This window comes from Aulonocara sp. 'chitande type north' Nkhata Bay, linkage group LG8 (genome assembly GCF_057382095.1).
Source record: "Aulonocara sp. 'chitande type north' Nkhata Bay isolate Kocher_YH1m ecotype deep benthic linkage group LG8, A_spYH_male_GT1.1, whole genome shotgun sequence".
Taxonomy (NCBI): domain Eukaryota; kingdom Metazoa; phylum Chordata; class Actinopteri; order Cichliformes; family Cichlidae; genus Aulonocara; species Aulonocara sp. 'chitande type north' Nkhata Bay.
Genome location: NC_141351.1, coordinates 17,278,966 through 17,298,427, shown reverse-complemented (window position 1 = coordinate 17,298,427; position 19,462 = coordinate 17,278,966). Strand labels below are relative to the sequence as shown.

At 39.7% G+C, this 19,462-nt stretch overlaps 2 protein-coding genes across 6 annotated transcripts in view; one reads left to right on the top strand and one right to left on the bottom strand.

Annotated features, from left to right (window-relative positions):
* The window catches only part of dock1 (dedicator of cytokinesis 1), a 203,976-nt gene that overhangs the window by 75,700 nt on the left and 108,814 nt on the right, over window positions 1-19,462 (bottom strand). The gene's annotated exons all lie outside the window — the stretch shown is intronic.
* Window positions 1-19,462, top strand: part of insyn2a (inhibitory synaptic factor 2A) — a 34,657-nt gene that overhangs the window by 2,569 nt on the left and 12,626 nt on the right. For 2 of the 4 annotated variants that reach the window (XM_086303951.1, XM_086303953.1), the window contains exons 2-3: window positions 8,383-9,616; window positions 15,783-15,854. In XM_086303951.1, the coding sequence (XP_086160077.1) occupies window positions 8,388-9,616; window positions 15,783-15,854 (1,301 nt within the window). In that variant the 5' untranslated portion in view covers window positions 8,383-8,387. Of the gene's footprint in view, window positions 1-8,348; window positions 9,617-15,782; window positions 15,855-16,744; window positions 16,786-19,462 lie in introns of those variants that run through there. The other 2 variants (XM_086303952.1, XM_086303950.1) reach the window with 2 other exon arrangements.

Here is a 19,462-nt window from a genome sequence, read left to right as displayed (position 1 = left end):
CCAACAACTAAATATTGTGTAGCTGCCCTTTGTTCTACCAATTACAGCTTCACCTCCTCAGGGATTTAAAAGGGCACCTCTTGGGGTAGGAAATGTTCAGTGTTATTGGAAACTCTGCAGTTTGAAGGCCCACTCAGCAGCTGGGGATGTGCTGAGTCTGATGGGAGATGTCTGCATGAGTGGTATGTGTCAAAGTGCTATCCACTGCCAGGATCAATGTTTCCCAGTATAACACTGTACTGTAACAAGACGAGGAATGTTATTCACTATGGTGATCAGTGGGGGAACTACAGTGATTTACAAATCATGTAAAACCTGAAAATAGTGGAAGACAACACACCAAATATTATAACATTTTATTGTTTTTTTTAAATATAGCCTTTTGAATTTGTTGCCAGCGGCATGCTAAAAGAAAGAAGAAGCTGGGACAAGGCCATGTTTACTACTGTGTTACATCACCTCTTCTTCTTGACAGTGTTTTGTAAGAGCTTGAGAACTGAGAAGACCCTCTGAAAGAGAAATATTTTCCTGTTTTCTCCTGATATCAGATTTTCTCAAAAGTTTGGGGTCTCGTTCATCATTTTGTCATAACTTTTTCATAACTTTAATTATTGTGTGACGCGTCTGGATTCGAGGCCAGTAACACTAACAGACCATGGTGTTGTAATGCATGCCAAATGAAACTCGGCATTGTTTTGCTGAAATCAGCAAGGACTTTCCCTTAGAAAAAGTATATAAATTTGTATATGTATTTATATATTATATGGATAAAGTTCATATTTAATTAACAAGTCTACTAATTATGAGAAATTACCTTCTCTTGTTTTTATCTGGTGTAAAACAGGTTTGACCAACATCCCAAAATCCAGATATTAAATTTTCATTTACATAAAAGCCCCAAATTTTGACCTTTATAAGAAAAGGTAAGCAAATGTGTTGTAAACATTTTAGGTTTTGTTGTTAAAAAGGTTTCTGTTCACCAGCTAACATCTGTCAAAAGATCGTATGCACAGTTCCTGCTGTATCCAGAACAGTTAGCAAAACCACAAATGTCCCAAGTATTTAGTCATTACCTTAATAGTTATTTACACTGTCACTCAAACCAACTTGTTTGCCTCATCACACGTCAGTGCTGTGAAATATACCCTCACAAAACCTTCTTTTTTATGTGAAAATCCATAAAACATAAAACTTTCTTCAAAGAACATATCAAGTTTCACTTTCTGTGACACTGCTTTGATGTTACTGTCGTCACAATATTTTTAAGATTCAGTTGAGCTGACCAAATGACACAAGACAGAATGGCTTTAGCTGTTGTTTCCTCTGTGGTTTCTGACTATTCTTCTTGATGGATCTTTCTCCATGGTTTCATCTTCCCCTTTCATTTCTGTCTCTATTTTACCCACGTTCAATCTGCAATATCCGAACCGAGTATAAGCCCCATGTTCTTTCTATCTGCACCTGTTTCTTCTCGTCTTTTCCATCTTCATGTGTAGCTGTGTATATGTGTGGGTATTTTTTTCTTTGCTAGGGATGACAATGAGGAATGTGAAAGCAGCAGGGGAGTTCTCTAGTTACCCATCAGTTTTGAAACCTCAGTCTAGAAGGCAAAGAGACAGAAAAACACACAGAGAAAGCAACGAGAAGACGAGCACAAAACAGGGGGATGAAGACAAAAAAAAGAGATCTAATGTTCTGCAGAAAGGTGGTAAAGAAAAAAAGGTGATGAGGCAATGATGTATTGTGATTAGGCCGGGCAGTCTCTGCAGTATAGATCCTGAGGTCTGATCTCCCTCTAGAGTAGCCTGTGACGTACAGACAGACTTTCTGAGAATTAATCAAGGTCCTACCTGAGTGTGCACAACGCAAAGCCAACTAAGTACAATTCAGCAGGGACAGAGTGCGTAAAAAATAATTAGGATACAAAGTCTGGGGGATACAGGCCGAGGATAAGAAGATCCACATAAGCAGCAGGCCAGCATAGAGTACACTATGTTCTTTTGTGAGAGTTATTCCTAGCACCATACTTAAACCATGTGTATATAATGTCTTACTTACACATGGTTTACTTTGGGATCATTAAGTGGAAGAAATAAAAACCTCAATGCATAAAAATAACATATGTATTGCAAACATAGCTTTTTTTATTGCAGAAATATAAAGTAAGGATATTGTGATCAGCGTGGATCAACAGCAAATCTGGATTGGTTCGGTCACAATTTCAGGATTCTGGCATCGAAACAAATACTGCAGTTAAGATATTATTATCATTGCTATTGGAGTAAGCTAAATCATTTTAAATCAGCCATTTGGCTTGCGGTCCACTTTAAGAAGATCTGGTTTTAAGCCAAGCTATGTTATCCAAGATGATGGGTGTAATTTTAGTTCTCCTTAAACTCAACATGATTTGTAACCAGGAGTGAAAATACGCCTTTATATTACGCTTTAAGATATCCTACAGATAGTATTTATTCATTGCTGAAATAATAATATAGATAATAACTAATGTAGAAAAAAAAATAATGGAAGGAAGCATCATTGAATTAAACATGCCTGAAACCAATCCCATAAAATCCAGCCATTTCCAGTGCAATGGCACAGCAGTAAACTACTGTTTACTTACAAAGGATTTCCTGCATGTGATGCCAGGAAAATGCACTTCCCTAATATTTTCCCTCAATACCAACTTACTGTCAAAACACCCAGCCGTCAATCCTCCTCACATCCCACTCTATGAACAAGGGTACAGCCAAGCCTGCTCACATGACACGGCACAAAGAGACAGAAAATAATAACCCAGCAATAAACCCACACTGTCAAATAACCTTACCAGTACAATCTTTTTACTGCGTAATCCGTCTGCTCTTAAGAGGCAGATCAAAGAATTTGCAAAACACCACTAAGCCCTGTATAATTATGACAGTGGAGGGGGGAAAACAGGGAAACAAAGCAGGAGTAGATGGAACTAGATTAAAGAGTTGAAAATGTCCATGACTGTGATGATACTGCCACTCATTCAGCAGCCTCTGAGATCACAATGACTTTTAATAGTGTAAAACTGCAGTGCAATTCAATACCAAACTTCAAGCTCATACAGTCTGAAAAACTCACAAAGCACACAGCTATATAAATTAATATGTACATAAAAAGTACTATTATTGATATTCTGGGAAGGCTTTTTTATAAAATGTGGAAAGCTGGCTGGAGGAATAAACAGTCATTCAGCCGTGGGGGCTCTAGCAAGGTCAGCCACTGATGTTGCTTGGGTGACAAGGCCTGGCTTGCAGATGGCGTTCCAGTTCATCCCAAAGGTCCTGAATGGGGTGGAGAGCTGAGTCTGTGTATGCAAGTTCACCCCAAAATGAGCAAGCCTTTCCTAGATCAATGCTACATACAGGGAAGCATACTTTACAAAAAATATCACTGAACTGGAGACATCAATATTTCTCAGAATTGAAACTAAGTGCTCTAAAAAGCCCCACCGTCTCAGAGTAAAAGGATATAGTCATTTACTATATGAGTAAATAGCTTAGAGTTGTACTACTTGTTCCAAGCTGCCAGGAAAATATTTTTACATTCTCTGCCGAGCGTATGTTTCAGCTGCACAATTGGAAATCCCTAAAATAGAAACATACCATTAAATGCTTAAACGAGATAGGATGCTTACATTGCTGCAGCTAATTGACATGTATAGCCGCATTTCCAGCGTTCAATCGATTCACCGGTTTTGTGATGCATACCATATTAATGAATTTTCCTGTCAGTAGAGCAGAAGCGATAAAACAAAATTAGTCAGGCTCGAAGTTAGGGTAAACATTCAATCCCCAGGCTGAGTCAGGACACGGAAATTTCCACCTTTTAAGATGTCCTCCCAGGGAGCAAAAGCAAAATTAGGAGGCTGCCATTCAGCAAATAAGTGACTTGTATAAAGTTTTAAATAGGGCAAATATTGGGGTTCCATTTAATGTAAGGTGCACTGTGTAAGCGAGGACGTGCTCTGAGCGCACCACTTCTCTTCTTCTATCTAACTTCTTCTATCATACCACGATAATGAATTGCATTACTGCAGTAACCTGGATTGTCCTCGAACCATTACAGAACTTAATATAATTGTTAAACGGAAGAATATCGCCCCCAGACTAGCAATGCTCAACGGGCTCACTTTTAGCCAAATGTGATTGTGTCCCTAGAAATTCCAAATGGTGACCTAAAGGGCCAGCGTGACAGCAGCGCTGCTAAAACCAGGTCAAGTATTAAAATGTCAGTGTGCTTTGCTATGCGCATGTGACCTTGTGAGGTCTGGGTTTTTGATTATTTTTTTGGGTGGGGGGGTCTGGGTAGAAAATTGTGGGTCACTTCACCAATTAGCTTCTAAATAGAAAAAAAGGACCAGGGCCACCATATGAAAAGAGGCAGTTGTCACAGCCTTGCGTGCTGAATCATCCTGTTTATGCAAAAGGCCAGAGGGTGGTGTTGCAGCTGGAGGGGAGATACGAGTGCTGCTGCCCGTGTCTGCACCCAATGGGTAACAAATCAGATACGGGGAGCCAGGAAGACATCATTCATCCTACGGTGCTGACATGTCAAATATGATCAAATGTAAATGTGAACATGAGACAATATCACAAAACTGTACACATTGTCATGCCGCCGCATAGGAAAGGAGGAATAGAGAGTAATAGAGAAGCAACACTGTTGCTGTTTGTGCTGACAAACTACATTCCTACCTAATGGCTCAGAACAGGGTGACATCTTGAAATGTAATCATACATAAATTTGCACATATTAAATATAATGTTTAATTTAGACCTAGCTAATACCACCGAAGTATTTATTGACCTCATTTGGAGAGAGGGAATGTAGGTTAGCGATTTAAACTCTCTTTGAAAATGTCATCCACTGAACAAACATGGAGAGGTCTCTTGACAGTGATGGAACACAGCCAAGCGAGCAAACAGATATATTCTGGGAATAAATGTAACATGGCAAGTAGTCAAAAGAATTAAAAAAAAATATTATCTGCCTTTGTTCAGTTGCTGGTTTTTAAATGTGGGATAAACAGGGTAATAACGAGAGGAAATAATTCACCGGGAGGTGCTGTACCGATTCTTCCACTTTACATTCCTGTAACTTCCTGAATGTTCACAGCTCAATCAGCCTCATGGCAAAGGGGTCAGGAGCCTTTATGTGATTTACACTTGCTATAATTGGACATTTTGTGATAACAAGTGTAACACTTGTTTCCATTGGTAACTGAACAAAGATCTCCCTGGCTTCTTCTTGATCATTTCTCCTTTCCACATACTGGAAAAATATTAACAAAATGTCTATATATATATTTTTTTTTTTACCCAAAATTATTTTGTTACAGCAGCTTATATGTTATTATAAAGAGCGGCAGCAACAACAATATAACAAAGTATTTAAAAAATAAAACTAAAATGAATTTTAAATGACTTTTTAAATGTGGTAAAAAGTATCAGGAGACACAACGAGTGTTGTATGAGTGCAGGATTGGAAAAAATTTATCGTTTCGTATGTAACTATTACACAAAGATTGTGATATGATCAGTAGAGAGTAAAATAATCATGTTTTTTTCTTATAATGAACTAATAGTTCCTGCACTGTACCTATAAGCCTGCAGCTGAGGAACAAAAGTAAAGAAAAACCATTTACTGGCACCCAAAAATCTGGAGCTTTTAGTACAAACATTAATTGTGTCCTGTCTTGATTATTGCAGCTCATTTCACGTGTACATCAGTTGGTCCAGAATGGAAAACAAAATCAAAACAAAAAACCCCAAAAAACCTAACACTCGCACATCATCCCTATTTTTCCTTCCCTTCACTGGGTTCAAGTAAAAATCAGAATTCATTTTTTATTAATAAAACAAATATTCCCAGGTTCCTGCATGTATAACAGAGCTACTAAGAACTAATTGCAGTAGTTTTCTTCTGCAATCATCTGATCAGGGTCTTTAATTATCGCATGTTTTTTTCTTCTTTTTTTAATAAAGCCAGAGGCGTACAAACGTTTAAGGTTAGAGTTCCTAAATTTCCTCGGCCCATCACGTTGGCTGAATCAGCTGCTGAAAACTCCCCTGCATATCCTTAATCTCTCAATCATTATTTTTGGCTACAGTTTAACTCTAATGTCTGTGTGGACCTATGTATGTAATAATAATAATAATGTTTTTATGGTTCAGGTTATATGTAGCGGCACCAAAATGTATATTTAAAGCCTTCTATGTGAAGGGTTACAGAAATCCTTTCTTAAAAGGGACACTGGGGCTAAAATTGTAGTATCCATGACCTTTGACATTCTGCTCTTGACGATGGAGAATTATGAGGCAATCCCGCTCTGCCTTTGCGTGAAGGGCAGGGAGAACTCTCTCTCTCTCACATCCTGCATCCCCCCACCTTACATTTTTATCCAGTTGTCTGCATTTATTGTCTTTTGTTGTCTCTTACTTGCTTTTTAGTCTTTTGTTGTGGAGTATTTTATAACATCCGCTCTTGAACGATGCACAGTAAATAAAAGCTACTCCCTATATACCCCTGTTAAAGTGGGAAGTGTATCTTAACAGCGGAGGATTTTTGTAGTTTACCAACATGCCCCGTGCTGGGCTTTTATACATTTTCAACAAAAAACTGCATTAGATTGTATTCCCTGGTCACTTGGTCACATCAGTAATTATCCATCTGCTCAGAATCAAACAGACATCTGTTTGCACAGGAGAAAGCATCTCATCTCAACCCTGTCTATGTGTGCATGCTGCTCTCACTTCCCCAATTACACAACTGGAGGAGGGTTGACCAGTTTCAAGGGAAGAGTGTCAATCAAAATCAGCTTCTTTTATGAAAAAAGCCTATGATAATGACAATTATACCATATGGCATGACATATCCGGTAAACGAAGGATGTAACGGGTAACATATAATTCACAGCTAAACTAAATTCTCATTCTCATTGCAGGAAAAAGCAACTGAGGATGAGGCACCTTTTTGCATAAAATGACTGAATGATTATAACACTGTAAAAGTATCACATTTACAGATGCCACTGACTAATGTCTGTAGACAAGACTCTTAAGCTAGATGTTAGGTGAGACAGTAAAAAATAGGTGTCGCCTAATGGAGCCAGAGACCCAGCGTGCTAATTTAATATTACGGAGTGATAGATGATGGCGAAGAAGACAGTGATGGGGGGAAAAAAGAAAACTGTTCTGTAGCTCCCAGCTAAGTAAACAGACAGGTTTGAAATAGGAAGTCATTTGCTGGTGACAGAGAACAGTCATGGCAGATAAGCTGAGAAGGATAATTGGCCTATCTGATTCAGCATCTATATGAGTGCGTGGAGCGTTTCCTTATTGTAAATGAGGAGGCAGAAGGTGAAATATATTTCTGTCAGAGCCTCAGAGGCACACTGCAGAGTCACGATCCCACTACCATACCTGTGGTACTAAGGAAAGATAATTCGTTATCTCCGCTTGTTTCTCCTCAGAGGCTTGTTGTACAGCGTTCTGACAAAGAGTTGTCTGTTTGCAGATGTCAACCTCATGTTTTTCTTAACATTTTCTCAGTTAAGTCAGAAAAGAGACTACTTTTCATATTCAGGGAATTAATTATTAACTATGAGCAGGAAAGGTGAGGCAGTGAAGAATCGTGCTGAAGCTAATAAACCACGGAAAGGAAAATCAGACATCATCCTTATATATTGTAAGCTCGGTGATTGATACAAACCCAAAAGGCGAACGCAACTAGAGCAGCAGATACTCATAAATGTAGAAAGTGGGGTAGGAAAAGGAGGAAGTCGTTATGAAAGACACTTTAACTGACAATGATAAACGAAGGAAAATTATTTAAAACTGGAGTTATTAGTTTCACAGAGGCGATTAAATGTATCATGGAAATTTGATAGGATAATTTTTGGGGAACCCTTACAGCCTAAACTGAGTTGTGATTCAGCAAATAAACAGTAAATAACTGCCAAGCATAAAAGAGCCATGAAATCGGGCAATAAAAAAAAAGAAATAAAAAGGGAAAGAAATCTGCAGTACATGCATATGAAAAACTGACTTCCATAGTTTAAGCTGCACCTTTAGCTCTAGAAGAAAAGAAAGCATATCAAATATCAACCTCAGCTTTTCAAAGATATTCACTGAAAATGTCTATTTGTTTCATTTTAATGTGAAGTGTCTGATAAAAGCTTTTTTTAAATCATATACCTTTAGCTCTATTTAATTACACCGTTTCCTCCCTTCTCCCTAAGCTAAGAGAGAATGTGTGTTTTATCAAGTGGGATGTAATAGTCAGGCAAGGGTCTTTGTCTAAGCCCCTCATTACTGATGATTAACAGTGTTTCTCCTCTATGCCTCTCAGGAAACATGGTGAGCAAGGAGGGTGGCAAATGCATGCTCACCAACTCAGAGTCTGACTCGGAGGCAGCGCCCGTGCCCTCCACTTCGCTGGCGCTGGAGGTAAAGTATTCCCTGGAAGCCAATCGACAGGTGAGGAAGAGAAACAAGGCCTTGCAAGTGCGTTTCAAGGACATCTGCGAGGCGCAGAACGAGCAAAGAGAGGCGGAGTTGCAGGCAGCGGGGAAAAGTGGCAAACCAATGTCATACAAAGTGGCATACCGCAAATACATGACTGTCCCTGCACGCAGATCGATTCCTAACGTCACAAGGAGCACAGGTGTTCAGACGTCACCCGACCTGAAGAAACGGTATCAGACGTTTCCCTTCGAGCGCAAAAAAGGACATACCTTTAAGCATGTGGCGGCCGTGGAAACTTATAAAGGTCAGAATAACGGTTTTATCATGGAGGTGAAGCAGTCTAAGGCACCTGAGCAGGGTTTAGATGAGGAGGAGGAGGGGGCCTGTGGGGGGAGCGGAGTCCTGAGGACCAGGGCTCTGCTCCATACTAATGAGTGCATTGCCACAGTGGAGCAGCACACTGCACCTGATGGCCTGTGCTCTGATGCTCTGCTGCTCAGTTGCACTGCAGACACAGACTGCCTCGCAGACACACCGAGAGGAAGCGGACCTGGAGCACAGGCAGAGTACCAGCTCTGCAGCATACCTTCCAAAGCCAGAACAGGATTACAACACAGGGAGGCCGACACAGACCGCTCGGCCAAGAGGCAGCTGCTCAATCTGGAGGAAGGCTCATCCCGAACCCTGCCGGACAGGGCCTCCAAGGTTACGGGCCCCATCGCCTGGAACTCCCTCACCCAGGTGGAGTGCCTGGACAGTCCGTCTGTACGGAGCAAGCGAAAGAAAGGCCTGCAGCTCAACGGGCTGTCGAGTGAGACGTTACCACGATCCCGTGGAGGCTGTAAAACACAGGCACAGTGCCACACGGGGCAGTTATCTGCCCGGCCTATACGGGGCATGGAGGAACCTCTGTCACCCTGCATAGGCGGTGAGGCTGATGGAACACCAACCGACCAAACGCAGGAAGCCTGTAAGCAAATAGTGCCTATGAATCAGGACGGGGACGTTAAAGCACAGCTCCAGGCCATGGAAAATCTCATCAGCTCCAGCCAAGAGACCATCAAGGTGCTGCTGGGGGTCATCCAGGAACTGGAAAAAGGAGAGGCCCACAGAGAAGGGTAAGCCATCTCACTCGAATCGTGTACAGATGCACGATTATTTCTCCCTGCTGCAGATGCACAGTACCGGTCCCACGCCAAGGCTCTTCTCCAGATTGTAAATTGGTAAAACTGACTGTACAGAACTGAGGGAGAACCAATTTTATGCTAAAAGGCCAAAGATCGATTTAGCACTGAAAATGACTCAGTGGCCAACCATGGCTGAATTATGGAACTACAGATGTATTACAAAACACGCAACACAGACAAAACAAACAACAAAAGCATCTATTGATTGGTTTAGCAAGAGTTGTCTACTTAACGTACACTGACGCGGGTCTTATGTTAGCCACAAAGGAATGCTATAAATCTACAGATAAAAACTGAGAGAAGAATATATTACAAAACAAGAGAAACATAACACGTTCATGATTCAGTATCAACAACAAAAATACAATGTTGGTGTGACACATTATTTCTTTATTACAGTAAAAATCTTATAAGTGTGACAGCTGCTCAGCAGAGCCTTGACTGAGGCACCAAAAGAGCATTATTGTAGCTGTAGTGATGTGGCTTTCACTTGGATGTGCCCTGCAGTGCTATTACAGTGCAATGCCCTTTTGTGACAATTCTCCTTAGATATGGTGCAGCTGCTGCATTACGTACATGCTTTAAATCACATGTTGCCATTGTGTATGTCACCTTCATTCACAAACCCAGTGCTAAGCAACGCTCTCTCAGTTTATTAATTGAGTAATTTAACACTAAAATGCTCAAGACATGAATATTATTCTAAGCAGGGCATCAAATTACAGAATGGCATTAAATTTAAGATTGTTTATTACTTAAAGAAAATACTAAACGTTTAACGATTAGCTTTATCCAGCAGCAGACTATAAGTTTATCTAGAAAAGTCCAAGGCATGTGAAAAAGCCACAGCCTGTGAAAAAGCCATTTACTGTCCAAAAGATACTGAGTATATACAAAAGGGCTGCAGATAGACAATCCTCTATTTCAGTGGGTTTGATGCTATCTAAAGGGACGAGGCAAAAAAAATGGGCAATTTGTTGGGAGAATTGCTGGGGCTCGGCACCCAGATCCCTATCCGTTTTGACCAGTAGCCGTGTTACGGCATGGAGCGAGAAACCCCATGTAATCAACATATCCAAAACACACCTGTCAAGCTTATAAACAAGGAGGACACAAGTACAAGTACTTCCAAGTGTAAGAAAGCAATTCTCAATTTCAACTTCAAACATAGCACGTAGCATTTGCAACCCTCTAACAAGGCAATTATCCTCCTTCAGTCTTGCACAATGCAACTTTAATCTCCTAGTTGACAAACTTAGAAAAATGCGATTGAAAAAGTTAGCACACGCGTGACATAATGCGGGACACTACTTTCAATGCGTTGCCGAGCACATCTGACTTATCAGGTGTGTCTAAAGTGGCAGGTGGGAAGTGGGGAGGTAAGGAGAGGAGAAGCTTTTCATAGACAAAAATAAGTGAGCACTCTTTAATGGCACCATCTGTTCACATACACAAAGACACTGTGTTTTCACATTGTGCTTCCTAAATTAAGCTAAAGCCAGTGAGCAGTGTAAGCCCCGTGTAATCCATCCAAGGCTAAGTGAACTTCTATTTATCTATTCAAGCATAGTCATCTTTGTCCTGTAAATACAGTATTTCTGTATTTCAAAGGTCACTTTTTTCACACAATACACCAGCTGTATTGGAGCGAGTTTGAAGCTAAAAGTCAGCACCATCTTTCCCATGTGCAGCCAGGACCTTCCAGATAACAACAATCTGCGATGTACATTACATTTACAGAAATATATCGCATGACAGCATCCTCTGAGGGTCTTGTTAGTGCAAATCTTAAACCAAAAGCACAGTAGAAAAATCACTGTTTACTTCTTAAAGAGAAGCTACAAAAGTCTGCCTGCTGCTCTCCCCAGTGAGTTCAAGAGGCGGAGAGTGCAGCAGGCAGCAGGTGGGCACAGAGCTTTCCATCAACCCAAGAACATGGCAGACATCAAAGCCTTCTATGTGCCTTAAAATCTAGCAGTGATCTTAAAGAAACTACAATTTGCAAAACAACATATTTCTTGAAAGAAAGACATAGAAGGCTTTTTTGTTTTGTTTTTTCCTATTGGCTTGATGACTTTTATCCTTTGGTGAATATGAAAGTTAACCCTTTTTTGTAACTTCTCTGTTGGTACTGATGTTTCAACTGGAGTGGTTTTATCCCCATCAAAAGTGTTACTTCCTCCAAAAAACTATATATTGGAATAGCAATTCCAGTGCCTCAGCATTGAAAATGACTTCTTCGACTTGGCTATTAACAAAAAAATGAGACAGTTAGGGAAGAAAACCACTAAAAACTTGGGACTATAAAGTCTGACGAGACTGGGGATGAGAAGCTATTACAAAGGGAACACTCTGAAAAGCACAAACACACATAGACACTTGTCCCTCGACTACAGTTTTGCCCAGAGCATAGAGCGTGACAGTGGGAAGGATTCTAGAGTACATCATTGGCTGGACCCAAGAACACAAAGCTTGGGAATAATGCTGTATCATCAGATAGTGCTGGCAGCCCAGACCCAATTAATCACACTCATGGGGACTTGTTGCTAGCGTGTCTATTAGCACTGTGTATGTGTGCATGTTTTTATGCCCCTGGAATCCCACCCACTCGGTGACATTTGGGAGACTTCACGTAGTAGCAAAATCGAGGGAGGTGTGTAAATATACTGTTAATGGCACTTTTGGCTTCGCGCTCCCCAGGGAAGCTTGCCGAAATGAGCTCTACTCTCTTATTTTCTCCTATCAACTCAGTGTGAGAGGGGGTGAGGAGTTATGAAAGATTGAGGGGGAAAGAGACCTAGACAGCATGAGGGTTAGAGAAAGACAGAAAATAGGGGAGTCGTTCAAAGGGCACAATTCAGTTGACAATGTAACCCATCAGTTGTTTATTGATTGACTCGTCTTGCGAAAAGCGAGCGTGGCTGTGGTCTTCCTCACTGCACTGCACTGCACTTCCAAGCCTATTATTACAATTAATCCCAGTTGCAAATGTAAACATGTAAACGTAAATCTTGTATCACTGCATCCATCCCATTTCCCGAGTCTGGTACAGTCTTAAATAACAATATTGATGTCAACACCTCCAATATACCTGTCAGAGCACACAGCGCAGAAAGCAGTGCAGTAGATAAGGAGGGGAAATTTATGGTAGGGCTTTAATTTTTATTGGTGCCGCAGCCTGTGGGTAGCCTGGCAAAAGTAGTAGTGAGAGAAATGAAAAACGGCTATTCTACTGCAAAGATGAAAGCTGAGGATTAAAAGCAAAAGTTACCCATTAGAAGTATGAGGAATGGAACACAGTGGCTTTAACATTAAGGTTCACTTGAGAAACCAGACATGTGTAACTGTCTGTGAAAGCATCATCACATCTAAATAAACCTCACAAAGAAGAAAAAACATCTTCTCGCTAATCTCTATTGGTATTTAGCTGATGTGTTACTTGACAAAACAATACTGTTGAAAGTTCAACAGCAACATCTCTCTCCAGAAACAGTGCCCCCATTACTGAGACTAATCCACAGACCCCACTCTGAGCAGTCTCTCTCTGTTTTCATATGTTTTATTGATTAAACTGAGTAACAAAGGCCTTTTTTTGTCTGGAAAAATGTGCAGCTGTTCATCACTGGGATGAGCTCTAACAGAAAGGGTGAAGAGAGAAACCTTAGACATCTCAAAACCTTGACAGATAAAAATACCTGATCCACTGGTAAGCAAGTTTTAAACTGTGTTTCAAAGGTTACATGCCTGTGTACCACGGCGTTATTGATGCTGGCACTGATATAACCCGAATAAGCTGTTTTGGTTAGCAGGAGAGTGGTATCTAATATGCGTGATGACATACAAATACCTGCCAGTGATTGATGAAGAAGAGCACAGCTATTAAAAATTATGCATGGCATCTCTATGTGGTAAACAGAACTGTGCAAAAGTCTTGAACCTTTGCTCGTTTATTTCTATTTTGCTTCTATGGAGCCTGGTATTCTTGTCATTTTTAAAAGTAATATTGGGGGAATGGTTCTTCAGGGTTTCCGAAGATCTTTCAAAGTTTTTCTTTGGCTGCTTTTCCATTCATTTTCAGTCCAATGGTTATACATGACTACTTTCCATTTTCAGAGCAATGTTTTGCTTGCTAAGCTACTGAACGCTGGCCTGTGGATCATTCAAGGATAAAAAAGGCCTTTAACCCAAGGGATGATCCAGTGTTGTGTCTACACAAAAAAAAGACCTTATATTTGCCAAAGACTTATGTCATATATCATCACATACATCTGTATGGGGCGCTGAGTGCCCTTAAGAGATTAAAGGAAACTGTAAAAAATGGAGAATAAAAGAAGAAGTGGAAAACCTTGAACCTATTTTTTTTTTTAATTTGAAAGTCATGTCCTTAAGAAAAAGACCTAATGATCTAATGGTTAGATCATTAGGTACGGAGGACAAAGGTCTTAACACGGATTCTCTAAAGCCATCTGTAAAACATGCCAGTGATGCTGGGGATCTGGCTAAAAAAAAAAAAAAATTGTGGAAATCTAGATCTTCATTTTTCATCATAACCATCAGCCCAAACACGCTGCCAATGCAGTCAAAGCATACCTGAATAGAAAAGCACACAACGAAACATTACTGAAACAGTGTCGCATCACTTTGAAAGAGTAGAGAACAAAAGGAAGCCAACAAAGAAGATCTTTGAAAGTCCTTCAAGTAACCTGCAGAATTACTCCCAAAGACTACTATAGAAATTACAGGAAAAGGGAAGGGAGTTCAGGCTGTGTTAGAAGAATAAAGGTGGACATACTAAGTTATTGACTTCCAGGCTTGTTAGAATTGTACAATCTCGGCTGTTGCCTTATATAGTTCCCTATATGTTTACATCTTTCAATTCATTCCTGCAATGTTTCACCCTTTTCTACCCGGAATCTAAAGAAATGAGCAATGTTTCAAGACTTTTACAAACTGCTTCTTCTGATGCAGAAGTTTAATTACCATAAAACCAGAATTGCCTTCTTTTCAATAGTGTTGGTAAAATCCAAAGTTGCATCCATTCTATTATGTCATGAATTACAAGAACACCATTGAAATCAATACTCTACTCACATTTACAGATGCCAGAGAAATCCTTTAAGCTTACTGAAGCTCTTAACTCAGGCCCATCAGTTAACCTTTAGAAAATAATCTTTAATCAGCACAATCAGCATTTCCTGTTTTATGTTGTTAAAACATCTGATAACAATATAAAGCATATCATATAATACAGTACTTTAGTTTTTAGCCTATAAAATTGAGGCAAACTATAAAACGTCAATGGGTCGCATTCTCAACCAAAATTGTACAATTTCATCTCCTTAGAGGACCTAAACGATTCTGTTACTTTCAGATTATAACTCAGATTGTTTGCTTTACAAAAAATATGCTCCACAGAAAGGATTAATCAATGAAGGGATTTCTTTCGCGTGAGTAAAAAGGGTTAGCGTACAACGTAGGAGGAGCTCATCAATTCAGCAATAAAAAGTAATAAAGACCAAGTTAAAAAAAAACATTTTTGTGTTAAAAACCTTTATTCATTTTGGTAAAAACTGACTAAAGATTACTTAATTTATTAGCCAAGAACCATTTGGGTTATAAACGCTGTTTGATATATTATGAGTTTACACTTCTAATCAACAGTTTAAATATGTGTTTCTATCACAGTGTACATAAAATAATCAGCCGATTAAATGATAATTACACTAATGTAGTGTTACAGCCCAACAGTACTTTTGTTATTACTTCATGAAAAACTCCAATATAATTGGAAGGTATTTCAACAATCCTGAAACAAGTCTATAATGAAAATCCTCTTTAAACGCAGGTCAAAAACTCACCCTGTGTACCCTTTAGCTTTATCTGACTACTAATCAGTCAACCACAAGTAATGGCTGACACCGTGCCCTGGCTCCTGACCGGTGTCACGGTCAGGAGGGCAGTGTGACTCCTCATCATCACCCTCATTTACTTCGCTCTCGCTAACGAGGGATGACAAATAAGATGAGAAAGGAAGGTGTGAGGGAGCAGCCTAACAAGTCCTGTAATTACTCATTCACGACTCTTATCTTCCCCGCAGACTCTCCTATCGAACCGGACAGGACACGGCCAACTGTGACACATGCCGGAACAGCGCATGCATTATTTACAGGTTAGTAGCCATTCCTCTTCAAAGACACGATGATCCAAATGCGCCCTGCTCTTTCTCCTTGAGGGAAAGTGAACAGGTGGAAAAGAGACACCACAGAGAGGAGGGGAAGGGCTATTACTAATGTGAATGCTGCTAATGAGCGCATGGGGACATGTGACATTTACACGCGACGCTGTCCATTAAGCTATATGTCTTCTTCTGATTCTCATACTGTCCCTTCACACTGCTTCATTCACTGAGTAGAGGGGATAAATACAATGGAGCGTGTGAGCACAGGGTTGCAAAAGGTGAAATTAATTACCGTCCACACATCATGAAATATCATCACAGTGCGCTGTTTCCAAGCCAACTAAAAATCTGAATGACTTAAATGTAAAGTTCAATTTATTTGAAAACTAATATACGTGTGCAAAGTCAACCAGGCGAGAAAGTATCTTCTTTTGAAGACACACGTGGCATAACTTAATTTGGAGGCACTATGCTTGTATGTTAAACAATGTTTAGTTGCTCTGTTGGAGGCTTCAGAATATCTAATTCTCATACAAAAACGCTAAATTCAGCGATGGTTCTCAGATATAGCCTCTAAGAATCATGAATCCCTATACACAAACTCACAACAAGCCAACTAAAAGTTATTGCAATACTTAATTAAAGCCCAACTTTGAAATAAATTGCAAAGATGCAGTGCCCTACCAAACTGAGATTGCTGCTAAATTTCATTTATTAAGTCTACGTGAGTCCTTGTAGGGCATGACAATTAAGTCAAGCTTGTACCATGTTCTTACACAGTCAGTATGACCCCCATGAAGGCTCTTTACTCACAGTTAGAATGGCAAGACACAAGGTTAAATTGCGTATGCGCATGCAGCTTAGCTGTTTCTGTTTTTCAGTGATTACAAGAAGTAAGCTGACAACGGTCAAAACGAGCGAGATGGGGAAGAGATGGAAAAGAAAGGAGATTTAAAAAAGTAGGTGGGTGAGAGGCAATCAATAAAAGTGTTTTCAGTGGTCACTGCTGTTCTACTCAGTCTACTTTTCTCCTCTGAGAAGCCATTTATAATCATTTTCTATCTACTGCTCTCAATAACTGATAAGGCTCTGGCCATACTTCAATCGGCTCCTGAAAATCAAGGAGCAGGGCATAACTCTGTTCCCTCTGATGTGTGAGATGAGGAAGGGTGCATTGCAACGTAAAATATTTTAGGATCCCAGCAGGTCCTCTGCATAGCCGCAGGGTTGACAACAAGAATGGTGCTTTAACAACAATTCAATGACAGAACGACGGGGTGATTTGAGCTGACTGATGGCAAAGAATTTGAAGGACACAAGACAGAACTAATTAATAGGCAATGGTTTAAAAAATGAATGAAATAGAACTGACTCCTGAGATGAGATTTCGCTCTTATATATAGTTAATATGTACAGTGTCAATGCAGAGCTTTGCCCATGGAGAATAGGCACCCCTGTTCCCTCTAACACAGGCTCTTTCTCCACTCTCCATTCCTAAGACAAGACCACAAAGATGTTTGCTAACCTTTGCTCTCAATCTGCAAGCAACAAACTGTGTAGCAAAATGCTTAATTTTAACAAATAAAAGCAATTTCCCTGTAAGGCTCTTAGAAGAAATTACCTTTCCTATGATGCTTGCACACTTTTGTTTTTTTTAGTTTGTTTTTTTACTAAAGTCATCACATCAATGTGATTTCTAATGCTCTGGTGTTTAGATGTGGCCGATATTTAATCAGTGATGTGCTGACAGGTGCAAAAGTGAAAAATTTCTTTAAAAAAAAAAAAATTGAAATGACATTTGTTTAATTTGATTGCAGTGTTCAGATTGGGTATTTTTATTCTGTTTGCACTTTTAAACCGACTATAATTCAAATTTTAGGCTTCTGTAAACGTAGCTCCTGGTGTGTATATCAATGTGACCTCAATTCCCACTGAAGATATTAAATATGCAAATGCAGGTTGCAATAAAAGCTATGATTAAGTGTAGCCATTTGAATATGAGCCAATTATACATACGAGTGAGTTGTTCAAAATAGAACGCGTATGGAGATTTTCAATACTAAAAAAGCCCAAAGAAAAACTGATTGTTCTATAAAGTTGACACAAAGTAAGGTCAGATTTTCCCTCTGATTTTGCAGGTGTTGATCTTGCAGAAAGACTGACAACTGTCTTTAACGTCAAATATCCACATTCGGCTTCCTAGATCTGCCACAATTGACTGAAATTCTTCACCTGCGGAGGAAGTGCAGAAAAACACAGACTGTATATTGGAAAAATAGCTGTCAATAAAAATAAAAAAAACCCAGGAGGCTCATTTTTAACAAACCCTGTCTGGGTCTGGCAGGGTTTTAGCTTGATGAAGGGCAAAAAATTTTTAAATGTGATGTTTAAAATCTGTTAAATTGACCCGAGTTCTTCTTTAAGAGACTCGCTTGGCATGGTAAATTGTGTTGATTAGACACAGAATCAAATATAGCAGTTGTATTCACACAGGCGGGGGGATTAAATGGCAATCTAATTACTTAGATCTCCATGAAAACAACCTCTCTGGAGGTGGAGGAACACAGGATAGGAGGCAGAGCCGTGAAGGAACACTGTGTATAAGGGAAGAATAGTTGTCTATGATATCAGGATTTCTCGTGAGTATGCTGGAGTAAACTCCTAAATGTTAATGTGATATACCTGGTCTCGAGGCTAGAGTTGGAAATATGGATACATAAATCATTTTAACGCCAAGTAAGAAGCCATGCACTCTTCAACGTAATCAATTCGTCCAAGAGTATCTGGCATCATCCAACCCAACCTTAGCATAACAACAGCACCAGATCAATATGATGCTGCAGTCTATGGGCATGGACTTCAAACATAATACAAAAGCTGCTATAGTCTCCTCTCCTTGTCTGGTCCCACTTTCCTCGTTTTTAACCATCTTGAACTCGGTCGGTCTCTCTTTCATCCTCCCTCAGTAACTTTCTCAATCTCACTTTTTCTCCAGAATATGTTATCTCCTCCACACAGCTAACAGTGTGTTTTCAAATGAACTTGGGGATTCAAAGCTTAATACAATGTGCATGACATTGAAACAGAATGAGGAAAAAGGCAGAAAAAACCAATATTCTGTCTTGCCTATTACAGTGACGTAACATCTGTTACTGAGAAGGGTTAGGAGAGAGGAGTTTGGTGGGGGGAGTTAGAGACTAAGCATGAGAGTAGGGCTGCCCAAAACGATTATTTTGATCGTCGACTAATCAGATCGTGCATCCATTGGACGTAAAACGTACAGCTTATTGCACCAGCATGCATCTGCTCTTATATAACTATCATTAGCTTACAGCTTTAAGTGTTTACGGTATGTGCTAACAAAAAATAAAGACAAGATGATAGTTTATTAAATTTGAATGAAATTTGCAGATTGTTTCGGTGGAGTTTAATAAACTCAGCCGTCTGCTCCTTGCTATCTAAAATATAACGGGACACCGGAGTATATTCTCGAGCATCTGTGTAAAAACTATAATTTTAATCTCAGCCAAATCGATTTACTCAGGAACAAATAAAATACCGAAAAAAGCCAAACAATAACATTTTAAAGTTATCCAAGT